This window comes from Cyanistes caeruleus, chromosome 6 (genome assembly GCF_971803275.1).
Source record: "Cyanistes caeruleus chromosome 6, bCyaCae1.hap1.1, whole genome shotgun sequence".
NCBI lineage: Eukaryota > Metazoa > Chordata > Aves > Passeriformes > Paridae > Cyanistes > Cyanistes caeruleus.
Window position 1 is genome coordinate 59,117,503 of NC_141706.1, and position 14,031 is coordinate 59,131,533.

The 14,031-nt window shown below is 40.7% G+C and overlaps 1 protein-coding gene across 13 annotated transcripts in view; it reads left to right on the forward strand.

The window, feature by feature from the left end:
* The first annotated feature begins 537 nt into the window (after positions 1-537).
* KLC1 (kinesin light chain 1) overlaps positions 538-14,031 on the forward strand; it is a 45,435-nt gene continuing 31,941 nt past the window's right edge. For 6 of the 13 annotated variants that reach the window (XR_015287868.1, XM_086892539.1, XM_086892542.1 and 3 more), the window contains exon 1: positions 538-2,840. Coding sequence is in view for 5 of the 13 variants with exons in the window: in XM_086892539.1 (XP_086748665.1) it covers positions 2,344-2,840 (497 nt within the window). In the remaining 8 variants the exon portion in view is untranslated. The other 7 variants (XM_086892545.1, XM_086892551.1, XM_086892546.1 and 4 more) reach the window with 7 other exon arrangements.

Sequence of the window (14,031 nt, forward strand, 5' to 3'; positions counted from 1 at the left end):
TCAGGGTCATAGCTGGAGTAGTTGCTTTGTTCAGGGATGCTCACATCCCTGGGGTAAGCAGCTAATTGCAGGAAATCTTTTAAAGCAAATGTGTGATAGGAAGAATGCAATGAATATTGTTTATTCAAAAGGCAGGAGTGGTTCCTTTGAATCAGTTCTCTTGCATAATTATGTAATTAGGGCATGTTCTATTTTTAATTAAATCTGTTGCATATTCATGAGAATACTCTGAACCTGTGAACCAATTGACATAACTCTTTAAAATGTAGTTTGTATAAAGGAATGCCCTTCAATCTTTTTTCCCCTTTTGTATTACTGTGCAAACACATATTTCACATTGTTATAGTTGGGTTGTATTGCCTGTCAAAACTAAAATGTGGTTAATTAAACTATTGATATAAAATTGCCAGAGAAAAGTTTTAAATGGAGTTAAACAACAAATGAAACTGCTGCTCGGAAATACTTGTATCAAAACTGGGTTTTGCTGGACAGCTGGATCTGTGGAAGACATCAGTCAGAGAGTGGAATTCAGTAAGTATACTTTATTTCCCTTAGCTAGAGGATCCAGCAGTGATCCTCTGCATTTGCAGTCTGCAGACTATCCATGTTCCCCTAACTTTGCTTTGTTTCTTGTGGGCTTCTGTGACTCTTCCTGTTCTTCTGCCTCTTTGACAACAGCATTAGTTTTGATTCTTCTTCTGACTTCCTGCTTATTCTTGGGAGTCTTGCTTTCTCACCCAGTTCTTTTTCTCACATCTGCTATTCTGTAGACTTGCTCAGCATTGTACATGAAGGCAAACATATGTAAGCTCTGCTTTCCCTGAATATTTTAAATATTACCACTTAGGTGAGACTGCATATTTTGATTTACCACTATACCTCTATGTTCTTCTATTAGGTTATGATTAATAGACTGCATGTACTGCAGGGACTAGACAGCCATTGCAGGTCCCCTCCAATTGAATGATTCTATTCTATTCTCTGTGGAGCTCAGGTGATAATGCATCACAATATAATTCTTTCATAAAGTTAGGTTGTCACTAATCCCTGAGGATTTACAATGTGTATTTTACTGCCTTGCTATTTAATGTTTTGGCTTTTGTCGTTGTGTTTTGGTGGGTTTTTGTTTGGGGTTTGTTTGTTTGTTTGTTTTCTTTTTTTTTCTATCTTAGACATCAATTCCTTCCATCTTTCCTTTTTGGGCTTAACCTCTACCCAGTAGATCATAACACGAACAAAATACTGTAGCCATTCCTTCCTCTCTAGCATGAGTGGGAATGAAATTGGAAGCTGCAAAGAAACAGTTCTTGTCACTGAGTTCTCATGGAAGTATTATTTTCATGTGTAAACCCGTTTAAGAGAAGGGATCTTTCATTTATTTCCATGCAGAACAAAGACAAGGGCATTGAAATATATTAGCAACACACACTAAGCTCTGTTTGGGGGCCCAACTTTCAACACAGAACTCATCCTTCAGCCCATTTCTCTGTGTGACTTGTTCCACCAGCCGCTGCACACTGTGGAGATTTTCATGTGCATTTCACAGAGTTATTGTTGGAAGAGCCCTTCAAGATTATCCATCCAACCATCCATCCAGCACTGCCCCTGTAACCTGATAACCACTAAACCTCATTGCCCAGTGCCACATCCAGATGCTTCTTGAACACCTCTGGGCAACCTATTCCAATGCCTGGCCACCTTAACAGTGAATTTTTTTTGTGTAATACCCAGTCTGAATCTCCCCTGTCCCACTGGAGGACATTTCCTCTTGTCCTTCTCACTGCAGTCACGGTAGAAGAGACCAGCCCCACTTCACTACAGCATCCTGTCGTGTAGTCGTAGAGAGTGATGAGGTTTCTTCTGAGCCTCCTTTTCTTGAAACTAAACCAACTCGGGTCCCTCAGCCATTCCTCATACAACAGGTTTTCTAGACCTTTCACGAGCCTTGCTGCACTTTGCTGGCCACACTCCAGCACCTCCATGTCCTTTTTTAAAGGGAGTGGAAGATTTTCCAGAGGCGTTCAACTGAGATGGAGGCATCAGTTTCACGAGTCCTACAGTCACCATAATCCTGAACTTCTGTTCACTACAGCAGATCAAACCAGCGCCAGGAGCATCAGCAGTGGTGCCCCCTCTGGAGCGAACCCATCCCCGTGTCACCGAGGGTCCCTGAGGAAACCTCAGGGGTCTGCTCTCCGCTGACACGCACTTGAGGCAGACGAGGCAAATCTTAGCAAGGTTTAGCGTGGCCCGCTCTGGCAGCCTCGGAGATGCAGCTGAACCCCTGACCTCCCTCAGAGCATCCAGGCCAGCGCTGCCCCGCTCCCGGCGAGGGATGCGGCCATGCCGGGGGGGCGGTGGGAGAGAAGGGCGCGCGGGCGCTTGTGGGAGAAGGGGGGCCCCGCCATGTCAGGCGGGGCAGGAGGGAAGGAGGGAGGGGAGCGCGGGGCGGGACAGGGGCGGCGGCCGCAGCCGCAGCAGCAGCAGCAGCAGCCGGGGCGGTGGTGGCGGCTGCCGGCAGCTGTCAGCGCCGCTCCGCCGGCGCCGACCACCGCGGCCCTGCTAGCGCCTTGCGGGAAGCACTGGGTGTGCCGTGGTGCTGACTCGCTTCTGTTTCGCCTTCCCTCCCTCTCTCCGGTCCTCTCTCCCCCCCCCAAAAAACCCTTTTCCTTCCTCCCTTTCGCCCGCCTATCGCTGACATCCTCCTCCGGCCGCCTCCCCGCCCCGGGCTGCGCGGCCCCCGCCGCCCCAGCGAGCGCTGCGCACATCGCCCGAGCTGCAGCACCGAGCGGTGAGCGGGGGGAGCCGCCCGGGCCGGGGCCGGCGGGCCGGGACCCGGGGTGTGTGTATTCGGGTGTGGGTGCGTGGCGTGTTCAGTTCCTCTCCCTTTTTATCCGCCGCTGCGCAAACAACAAAAGGCTGCGCGGGCCGCCCGGTCCCCCCGCAGCGCCGCTGCTGACAGCCGGCCCCGTCCTTCCCGGCGCCCAGGGCGGGGTGGGTTTTTGGGGAGGCTGTTTTTGGGCGTTTTGTCAGTTGCGCTCAGCGCTCGGCCGCGGGCAGGGGTACGTGCCTCGGGATGGGGATCGGCTCGGCTTTGTCCCCGTTTCCTCTCCCGGCTCCCCTCGGTGCTGCGGCGGGCGCCGCCCTGGGAGGCAGCGGGCAGAGCGGGCTGAGGAGGCTTCGGCCTGCGGCTCCGGGCGCGCGGCGCTTTGTCTGCGCTCCCCCCGGCTTCGGGGCTGTGCCGCTGCCAGCTCGGAGCTGGTGGGAGGCGAGGAGAGGACAGGTCTTCTTTGGGCTTTGTACATAGTGACCGGATTTATACATTGTAGGTCACCTGCCGTGCTGTAGTCGGAGGCGATTCATAGACTTAGGTCTTGTCCGGATTTCTACACCTCCAAAATAAGGAAAGCATTGGTTAGAAACACGTTAGTCTAGCAAAAATACATTGATTTAATTGATAATTAACTGTATCTTTAAAGCAGAGATTGATTAGAAAGACACTTTAAAACCTTACTCATTTTGCTTCGTCTTTCTGTTATTTCTAAGTAACTAGATGCCAGATTTGTAGATCTGCATAGCAGTTGTATGCAATCAGAGGGAAACTTCTTGACACTTTATTGAATTCTGTGTTCTAGGCATATTGAAGCACATTTTAATGACCAAAGTAGCGTCACCTAATGTAATACTCTTGTGTGGTTTTTTGAAGGCAGCTAAATCAATGATGGTGCTCTTACTCCTTTTTTTCTTTTCATGTTAGTAATTTCCATTAGTAGATACGATGTAAAAGTAGTATCAGTACTCAAAATACTCGTCATGAAGTCAGAATACAGACTCAGAAGATAAAACCAGCTAGGAAAAAGCGAAAGTCTGTTTTTATAGTTTGCTTTGAACAGCAGAATTGTGAGCCAGTGTTATTCATATAGTATGCTTTCATGTTTACACATAAAAACACAAGAAACTAAAACAGTTAAAATTAATTTTAGCTGTTTTGTGCCTGGCAGAAGGCATAATAACAATTAGTCTGCAAAGTAATTGTCTCTTTCACTTCCACTTTTGCATTCGTCCATCACTTAGGTAGGAAACTTGTGCACAAAGGGTGTCCATTGGAAGCTAAAAGGAACCTTTGAGATTTTTAGACAGCTTAGTATTTTGATAAAAAAAGCCCAACAGAACTGAAAGCAGCACCTTTTAGAATGCATAGTTGATTTAAAACTCCTTTGGAAAATAGCTTTATTTTAATTGAGTATGAATTCCAAAGCTTCAGTGAAACATGATAGAGGATGCTATAACTCTAGGGTTACAGATACAATTGGAAATTACACATTCAGCATTTACTGGCAGCAGAAAGAAAGCTGATCCATTTGGTGAGGCTAAGCAGAAGACCTTGTAAGTCACTTGCACAATTATTTTTGTGACCACATGGTTTAGCAGGACCTTTTCCATGAAATTAGAACAGCTATGGAGAGCTCTGGTAGTTCCAGTTAGGTAGGCATTTCACATAATGCAAAAGCATATGGGTAAATGCAGGCAATTTAAATTGTCTGTTCCTGAAACTCGCTCATCAATGCAGTATCACTTCTGCATTGTGTTGCAGTCAAAGTTTGGCAGCCTTCATGTTTCTGAAGGATGATGATGGAGCTGGACAGTTCTGGTAATCAGAAATTGTAACAGAAATTTGATCACAGATTCCCTTTACTTGCTACTATATATAGCTAAAAAAAAGGCTAAAGTTGCCCCCAAAAGGTCCTGGGAAATAGCTTCATGAATTGTCAGATTCCTATGATATGGTTAGTAATGCCTTATTAATGGAAATTAACTCTTTTAAAAGGTCTGTGTTGGACAACAGAGAAATCACATACATAATTTTTAGTTAAATATGCAGGAGAACCAAACACAATCCAAATGTTTTTGACATAGAGCAAAATACACTGCATAGATGTTTAAGGCACATGAGGACAATTGCTGTTCCCTATGTTTATGGAGAACTTGCCATGATAACTTCAGAAACCTCTCACTCGTGTGCTGTTCATGCAGTGCACATATCTCTCCCTGTGTATCTTTTTCTGTATGCACACATACCTACATATGTCTCTTATTTAATTAGGAGTTTGGGGAAATACTGTAGCCTTATATTCAGTTTTGAGTCCATTTAATGCAGCTTCTGTTTCTCTTGAAATGTGGGCTTGTGCAGTTAGTTACTCTTTCATCTCTTCTGTTTGACTTCTCTGGCAGACGTGCAGTTGGATTTACTTTGGGTTTAATAGCATCTCTCCAGCTTCATAGCTCATGATTATTTTAAAACTCAATTCAGTGTACCAATACTTGTAAAATAAAGTTTTTATAAGAGCAGTGAAAAATACAGAATTTTGGGTAAATTAATCAATAAGCAAAGTGTACTTTTATATTCAGTGTTGAAGAGCAGAGTAGCAGATAGTGATGGGGACAAGCATGCTAGGTCTAGTTAAATTAACATCCTTTGTAGTCAGTGAGCCTCCAGGATGTTGTTCAGGATGACACAACTGTTGTAAAAATGGATGAATTCCATCATCATTGCAGTAAAGTGGGTAGCCACAGGCTTTCTCTTAATTCAACCTTCATAATATTTCATGGTACCAAAGTATTTCTAATTGTTTTACAAGAACAAAGTATTTACCTTGACCAAAGTTTAGAAAAACATTTCTTTTTAATGTTAACTCTGATTTTCCTTCATGCAAAAGCGTGACAAACCTAATGTCTAAGACATATTTGCTGTAACCAAGTACTAGTCAGAGACACCTTGTTCACTCTAAAAAGAATCCTATTTGACTTCAAAATAGAACTGCTTGTAGTAGTTATCCTGAGTCAGTCAGCTTCAGGTGTTTTTGAGGTAATAAAGTCTTCCCAGTATTTTGTTTAGTAAAACATTTTCCTTTCTGAAAGTAGGATGTAGAATAAAATATGGTTCCTTTGAAAAGTTACTAAATAAATGCCTGACTAGAAAAAGGTGCCCTTTTTCTGACTTGGATTTGCTGAGATATTTGTTGTCGTCATCTTCCGGGATTTAAATTGGGCACTTCGTAACGAGGATTAGAGCCAGAATTGCAGATGCTTTCAGTGATACAGGAATTACTTCCAGAGGGTTTTATGTGAGGTGTTTTGTAGTCATCAGGCATGAGATTATGCTATACATGGTCTTTTTTGTGCTACACAATTAACATACTTAATCATAAGAGGCCATGCTGAAAGGGCAAGCATGAGGACTGAAGGGTGTATGTATGCTTCTAGTACCCATAATATATTTGGGAATGTGAACAAAGGATGAACACTAAAGCACAGTTAACATTAGAGATGCTAATTTCTTTAAATGTATAAAGACAGTCTCTGATGGTTGACAGTTTCTTCAGATTCAGTCATCTAAGAAAGAAGATGCAAGTAATAGTATCTCTGTGTTGATTTAATCAGTTTGTTTCTTTGAATGTAGTTTATCTCCCAGGGATGCTGCTATTTAACTGCAGTCAAGAACAATCTTTATTGTTCTTGTAATAAACTGTATTTTGGCATTTGGCATGTATGTGGCATTAAAATGAGTTTAGTTTGTCAAATAATTACTGTTGGTTGTGCTTCTTGTTCAAAATGAGGAAGCATGGGATCATGCCATCTAATATTTCCAGTGTACTTTCCTAGTGTTGTCTGTTCAAATAGACATATATAGTACATGGTTTCTCACTATCAAGTCCTCCTTTCAAGTGAAAGCAGTAAATATCTTTTGTGGTTAGACTTTAAAGAGAGCAGTTTCATATTTTGATTATTTTGTAAATACCCACCATAAACCCAGTTCATCATGTTTAGGTTTTTCTGGGATTATGTCAGAAACATAGCTGATTTCATTAAATTTTGAAGTGACTAGAACAAAGGATGTCACCAATCTAGTGGGTAGTACTGGCTTCCTTACATATCTGTATGATTGGGATGGTAGCTAATTATATTACATTTACTATGTGATGTACCCCAGCAAAACCATTTGAAAAGTTAGCACTGCACTTATTAACGTTCAGAAGTTCAAGAAATGTCTGACATAAATCAACTTTCTGATACTACTTAAAAAGTTATATGTACAAGTTAGTATTTTTAAAAGATAATACATATATTTTTCAGGATTACTAGAATTGCTAATTCAGGAATTGTTATCTTCATTCTTATCTGTGTTTGTATGTAGTACTTAAGTAGTTAATGTTAACAAAAAATTAAGATTACTGGCAGTGTGCTATGATTTGAACTTGTGTGCTGTTCCACAGTGCTGAGGGTGGTGGTTTTAAGTTTTGTAAAGGATTGCAGTAACTGCATTCCTGCACTGTATCTTGAGTTTGCTCCTTCCAGCTGACAGCAGCTGATTGATTTGCAAACCATGTCATACAGAATAGGGACTGGCAGGGAGGAGCAGGGTGTATATTGGTGTGGTTCTGCTGCTTTATTTTGGTTTTCTGAATAGGATATTGTTTTAAGATTAAGTGCTTTTATGGATGTTCCTTTATCAAACATTGTCAGCCTGAATAGTGTGGGAAAGCCACAGTTCTGTATTTCTCTTCTGGCTCGAGCAGCTTTCATTTCAGAGAGGCTGCTGTTACTCTGTCATCCCTCCTGTCTTTGTCAGGAGTGGATTTTAGTATACCCCCATCTTTAATGTTTCATTTCTTCATGTGCTTAAATTGCATGTTCCACCCTGCTCTCCCCAAGCTCCCAATCACATTTAGTGTGTGTTTAAAGGGAGAAGGGTTGAAGTAAGAAGTGGATTCATCTCTCCCCCACAGTGGCAGGGTGTAGTCAGATTAATGCAACTCTAGTGGGATGATAATCTGTGAGGACATAGGGGAGGTTGTTGTTTTGAGCTAGGAGGGGGACTACAACCTCCCATAATGTTTTTGTTGGCAGAATAGGAATATATAATTGATCTCTGAGGATGTGGGTAAAATGTTCTTCTATCTCAGTGCTGATTTATGTAGTTCCACAGTCCTGCTGCTTGTTCCCTGTCCTCATTCTATCAGCACAGCTTGCTGTATGGCAGCCTGGGGAAAGAAGTATATTTTGGTTGTGTTTATGGCCTGAGCCTTTTTTCTTTTCTGTCCACTCACCTCTGATGGAAAAATAATCCAGTAAAAGGCACATAGCTGTATTTTGATTTATTATGGACAGGGATGTGAATGAAATGAGTGTCTGGATGAGGAGCATCACCAGGTCATTATGTCTAGCCATAGCCTCAGTGAGTGAAAGCTCATGATCTGGTGTTTGCAGGAAGCCAGACCAGAGGATTCAGTGGCTGTTTCTGTCTCTAAATTCCTCTGAACATAGAAGGCAATAATGTGTGGAAAATAAAAGAATGTGCTATTGTTTATATTTACCATTTCCCTGGATGTGGTGCCAAATTCAGTATAGTAGCATTCGGTATAATGAATATTACTGTATTGAAACACAGTGGGGTGCAGAGTCATGATGTTTGGCAGTGTTAGCTTACAGGATAGTGACCTTAGTAAGTACCTCTTATCTTAGTAAGATAGCTCTTACTGCAGAGGGAATGAATCCTCACAAAGACAAGTTAATTTTGAGGAATGATGTATTTTGGGAAGATTAGGTGTGTGAACCTGAGGACTATGCCTGTGGTAAAGCAGAATTGTTTTTAACAGAGAGGATGTAATAAAACTGCTTCATAAGATCTTGGTCTGGGAGCATTCTGGAACACAATACTGGTCCTTGGTTGGCACTCCCAAGGGCCTAAGAAATCGTACAGAGATGGTATGTAATGTTTTCTTATGGTACTTACAGGTGTCATAGCCAGATGTCCTAATTTTTAAAGAATTTGTTATTCATTCTGTACCTTTTGAAAAGACAAGAAGCACCACAGGGTGACTTTGTATCAGTAATTTGCTATTACTTAAATACATCTCCTTTCCATGGTTTAGAAAACAGGTAAAGGTAGATTAATGAATCAATTACTTTGTGTTTAAGTACTTTTTTTTCAGTTAGTATCAATTTGTCTCCCAGGATTTTTAAGTAAAAATCATATCCTATATGTTAATTTTAGCACACACTTAAAATATTGCTGTTGGAATACGTTGTTTAATTAAAGAAAAAATTCTTGGGTTTGGAATTTTTGCTGAATGATGGTCAAGAGCAAAGGTGCACAACCCATTTTTGAAAGCAGCAGTTGTTGGGGTTTGAATTACAGTGACTGCTTGTACTTTGTGTGGCCATTGACTCTTGATCCACACCCATTTGTTAGGATAACAAATAGCTTGAAAATATGCTTGCTGACTTCTGTTTTTTCTTTTCCTTTTTTGTCTTGCAGCCTGTAGTCTGGCTGCACATGGAGCAATGCTTGCAAGCGCATGATACGGTGCTTTTAATGGCATGGCTGTTTTAGGAGGCCACTGTTCTGCCATCCTTGGGAGCAGGACGCTTTCAAAACAGATTATCCAAGATGGTTCAAAAAATAATATTCAAATGAAACTCTCAGCTTCTGTGTTTATTTTCCAGTTAGTATGTGCTCTTGTTCTATGTCAGTCCACCAGAAGAGCTGTGTCCTGCAGGGTGGTGGCAGCTGTCACGTGAGTGGTGTAAGCGCAGTGAGGATTTCAGGAGTCCCAAAGGGACACTCTGTGCCCAGCGCTGGCTAAGATTAATCAGGAATGTGAAAGGTCACTGGAGAAGGGCTTGGAACTATGGTTTGGTCCTCAGGTGTGAGTGCACAGAATGTTAAGGTGCCTTTGTGAAGTGTTGGGTTAGGGCCTGCTCTACTGCTCAGGACCTCCTGACCCAACAGAGTTCAGAACATCAGAGTAAGGCCCCCAGATTATGGAATACTTAACAAGGAAATTATTTCCAACTTTACAGCTAAGTCAGCTTTCTGCAGCTGTACGTAAGAAACAGTGAGTGATAATGCAGTGGTTTTTCTAGATGGTTGTATAATTTGCTGTGCTTTCTATGAACTTAAATATGTAATTATAAAAAAATAAATATTCTCATAACTGGTAGTTGCCATTGAAATGATTGATTTTGATGCAATATTGAATGGGTTAGCATTAATTCTTTCTCAATATTAAGAATTATGCCTAAAGAGTTTAATTGTGAAACTTCTTCTGTAGTCTTTTTGCAAGAACTGGGTTATTGGTTTTGCATTTTTTTTTCTTCTTTTTTTCATTATTGGAAGGATAAGCTGGAGGAAGATGTTTTCCCTAAAGCTTGAAGGAAGACTCTGCAGTTCGTGCGTTTTAATATAAACTATTAAATAGCTTCAAAACCCAGTGTAAGGATTTGCTAAACCTAAAGGGTGCTGTGTGCTGAAACACTGTTAGTGGATGTTCCTTTTATGTCTGCAGAAGAAATTGCTCTTTTTTCTTGTTTCAGTCTAAAAAATCCATGTCTTCAATGTCATCAAGCATGTAAGAGCATTGGTAGTCAGTACTCACAGTAAATTGTTAGCAGTTTCCCATATGGGTCCAATGACATGAGGCAAGCTGTGGCCTTCTCTGCCCTTCCTGAATGCATTTTCTAGATGTTTATGGGTATGCTATAAAAAGTAGATTTGGTTAAGATAATAGATCTGATGTTAGTAAGTGGAAGCTGATAGAGTTTTTAATGTGTTTTGGAAGACTGATTTGATGGGAACATTACTGTTCTTCTACCTAAGTGCTATTTAGAGATTAGATAAATAGATAACATAAATGGATGCTTACTTTGATTAGTCAATAAAGCAGTTCTTCTACAAAAATAACAATGCAAAATGAAAGAACTAGAGTCAAGCTGAAAAAATGTTTTGTCTACACTATTGACAGCTACAAACTGCAAGACCCTATTCCATTCCCAAAGTTTCTCACACCATCAAGAACTGGCCTTATCGAGACATTTATCAAAATTCATTGAGGACCTGGTTGCACAAGGTGACTAGTTCAGGAAGAGCCAAGTGCCATTTTCACACAGAAATCAATGTAGGTTCTTGGAATATTGAGGGGAAAAACTCTGGAATTTGATAGTGATAATTGGTCTGTTACTCAAACTTTCTTGACAGTATTTATTTAAAAAAAAGTCAAAATTTCTTTTCAATCCACTTAAAGTAGATAATTTATGAAGCATGTCTATGTAACTACAAAATACTAAATTACAATACAATTTTTGAACAATTAGCCTTGATTCTTCCTGATGTGTCTTTAATTCTTGTGACAAAACTTTTTAATTATTAATGGTAATTATAACTACTTTTTAAGTCTTTACACCTCTGCCTTCTTATGCATTTAAGTAAATTTATTCTGTCTTTATGTAACTGCTCTTAATACACTCATGATCATTTTAATAAGTGATCCAGTGAGGTGGCTTTGTTGTCCTCTGCAGAAGGCAAATCTCCTGTGGCCTAAACTGATGTGTTGCGTCAGTGTTTTAGGGAAGGCAAAAAGCTCTTCTTTCTCAAGATCCATTGGTGGCTTCTTGGAAGTGTTTATTAATACTCACAGGAGCTAAGGAAGTGCTTGCTTTGAAGGAGAACAACAGACGCTGCTTCTGTTGACACAAGAGTGGTACAGAAGGGAGACAACTCCCTTGCTCCAAGGGGTAGGAGACTTGGAGATTTGCAGTCTGTCTGCCTTCAGAGATTCCATGGACATAACTAAAATTAAAAAACATCAGCATTAGACTTGGCCCCGCACTACCAAACAGCAGACGAGGGTTGTGTTCAGTTTTATTATTCTGGAAAAGAATAAGGTTTGGATCTTTCTACATGGCTGTTTCAGATTTTGAGTAAGGAAGTTATTTACCACCAGCATGTAACAGGTGATAGCAACCTCGACTAACAAGGAGTTTATAAGTTGTACCTTCTTAAAAGTCTGGCTTTTAGTGTTGCTCCTCTGGGCTCCTGACTGAGTCTGTGGAGCTGCCTTAGACACACACTGCCTGTCAGATTTCTTTTGCACTTCAGCTTTGACAAAGAGTAACCTTTGATGTGATACTAAATGCATAGAAGAGTCTTAATACCCATCCAGTTTCATTTGAAATCTGAGCTATTAGAAGTGCTTAGTAATGTATACAGAGAATGAATTTTTCTCTTCCATGCTTGTAATATGTAATACTGATTGTAGTATGTAATACTTCTCAGAGAATCTACAGTGATTTTAGGATACGTTGCTATTCTGTGTTTCAGTCACTATATTTTTAGGCCTTCGGAAAGGTTTAATGCAGTTGGTGAGATATGCAAGTAAGAGGATACTTTCCCTTGACTCCTTTCACACAAATAATTGGAATATGTATAATAATGTGTAGGGCAAGATGGGATTTGGCCTGCAGCATTATGGAATTCCAGATGTGTTTGAGTCTAACAGAGATTTTGGAATTAGATGGGCAGGTCATCTGAATTGTCTGCAGTTAAAAGGATACAGATCTGCTGTATCATGATAATTGAAATGCTAGCTAGTAGCCAGTGTTTATTCAGTGCAGTACGGTCAAGGGATTGACACCATAATCTTTTCTTTAAGAGGAAGAATAATCTGTGTAGTTAAAGAATGCTTTTATGTCACTGAATACTTTTATACTGTATACAGATTTTAAACTCAACTGTTTCAGCAGGAAGTAATAATTTTTGTGAAAACAGTTCGCTTGCTACAGAAGAAAGAAGGCTGAGGGCTGAAATAAGTCTGAAGGCATTTTTCCCAGTTGTCTTTGAAATATGCAAAAATATTTTTTTCAAAATAGTATTAAATTTATTACCTTTAAGAATTCAGGTATGATTGCTAATAAAGTGTTCATTCTGTAGCACACTACAGAAATCTAAATCAAAGGACTCTGGAGCAGAGCAAATCTTCATAGCTTGTACTTTCTCAGCAGTGCAAATCATCTTAGCTTGTGCTTTCTCAAAGAGAATTGTCAGCATCACCCTTGCTAAGGGTTTTATAGGAGCTATTTTTGCTATAATCTCTTTTTTATAGAAAATATGGTTTGTTAGTCTGCGTTTCTCCGTAATAATTTTTTCATCTTCCAAAGAATCTGAAGATTTCCCCTGAAAGGTATGATTTTAAATTTTTTTAATAACAGGCTCCAACATGAAAAGATTCCCAGATTTATCAAGGTAGATGTACAGTGGCTGTGTTCTTCAGCTAAACAAGTACATAATCCTCTTCACTTAAACATAGTTTAATACAGTGCATGGGCTTATAGGTAGCCATTGGGGTTTCCTGGAGGCTGACAGGGTGTTTTTCAGAGTGGATGCTGCTGTGATGCAGGGCTGGAACGTGAGGCCACACAGCCTCTTCCCACTGCTCCATGTGGAGAGTAGGCTGCTCCTGGCAGTTGTAAGAGAAAAGCAACAGCCTTGTTGGAGATGTGGAAATTTCTGCCAGTATTCAAGGTTTTTTTGTGTTTTTCTCCTTTTAGTCAATCTTTTTAGTTCTAATTATTTGCTTATTATTAATGTCCTTTGCATTTCTTCAGAAACCTCTGGGCTTGCCTTTAGAAATGCTAAAACTGCAAAGGTTGTTTGTCCAGTTTACTTATCAACGCAGACATGTTGTGATGTTAAGGCTGTAGGTCAAATCCCAAATGCGATTCTGAGCTTTTCTTGGGGTATGTGCCCTTGACATTAAAGGACTACAAATGTCCTTTTTATGGTATTTACCTGGCATACCTTCACTTTAAACCAAGTAGTAGGGCAGACTTCTACATTCTGGGCTAGCTCTGAATTGAAGGCTGCCAGGGGGAACACAGTAAGTTGTTTTTTTTTTAAATTCAGATGCTTACTAGCCGGAAATTGGTAGAAAAAGTGACTCCCCTTGGAGAGGGGGAGTTTCTCTTTAGCTTAATATTGGTTGCTAGGTCATGTGCAGCTCCATCCTCTTACCTGCTTCTGGTCAGTGATTTACAGCCTCCAGTATGTGCTGCCAATTGTCCACACCGAGTTATTTTTAAGGTAGCTCGTGTAGCTGTGTGGTGGATGCTGAAGGTGCTTTCTGAGCTCACACATTTGGAAACCCGAGGCAGTGCAGAGGTGCAGCAGTGTTCTGTTTTTAGAACTGGGTCAGT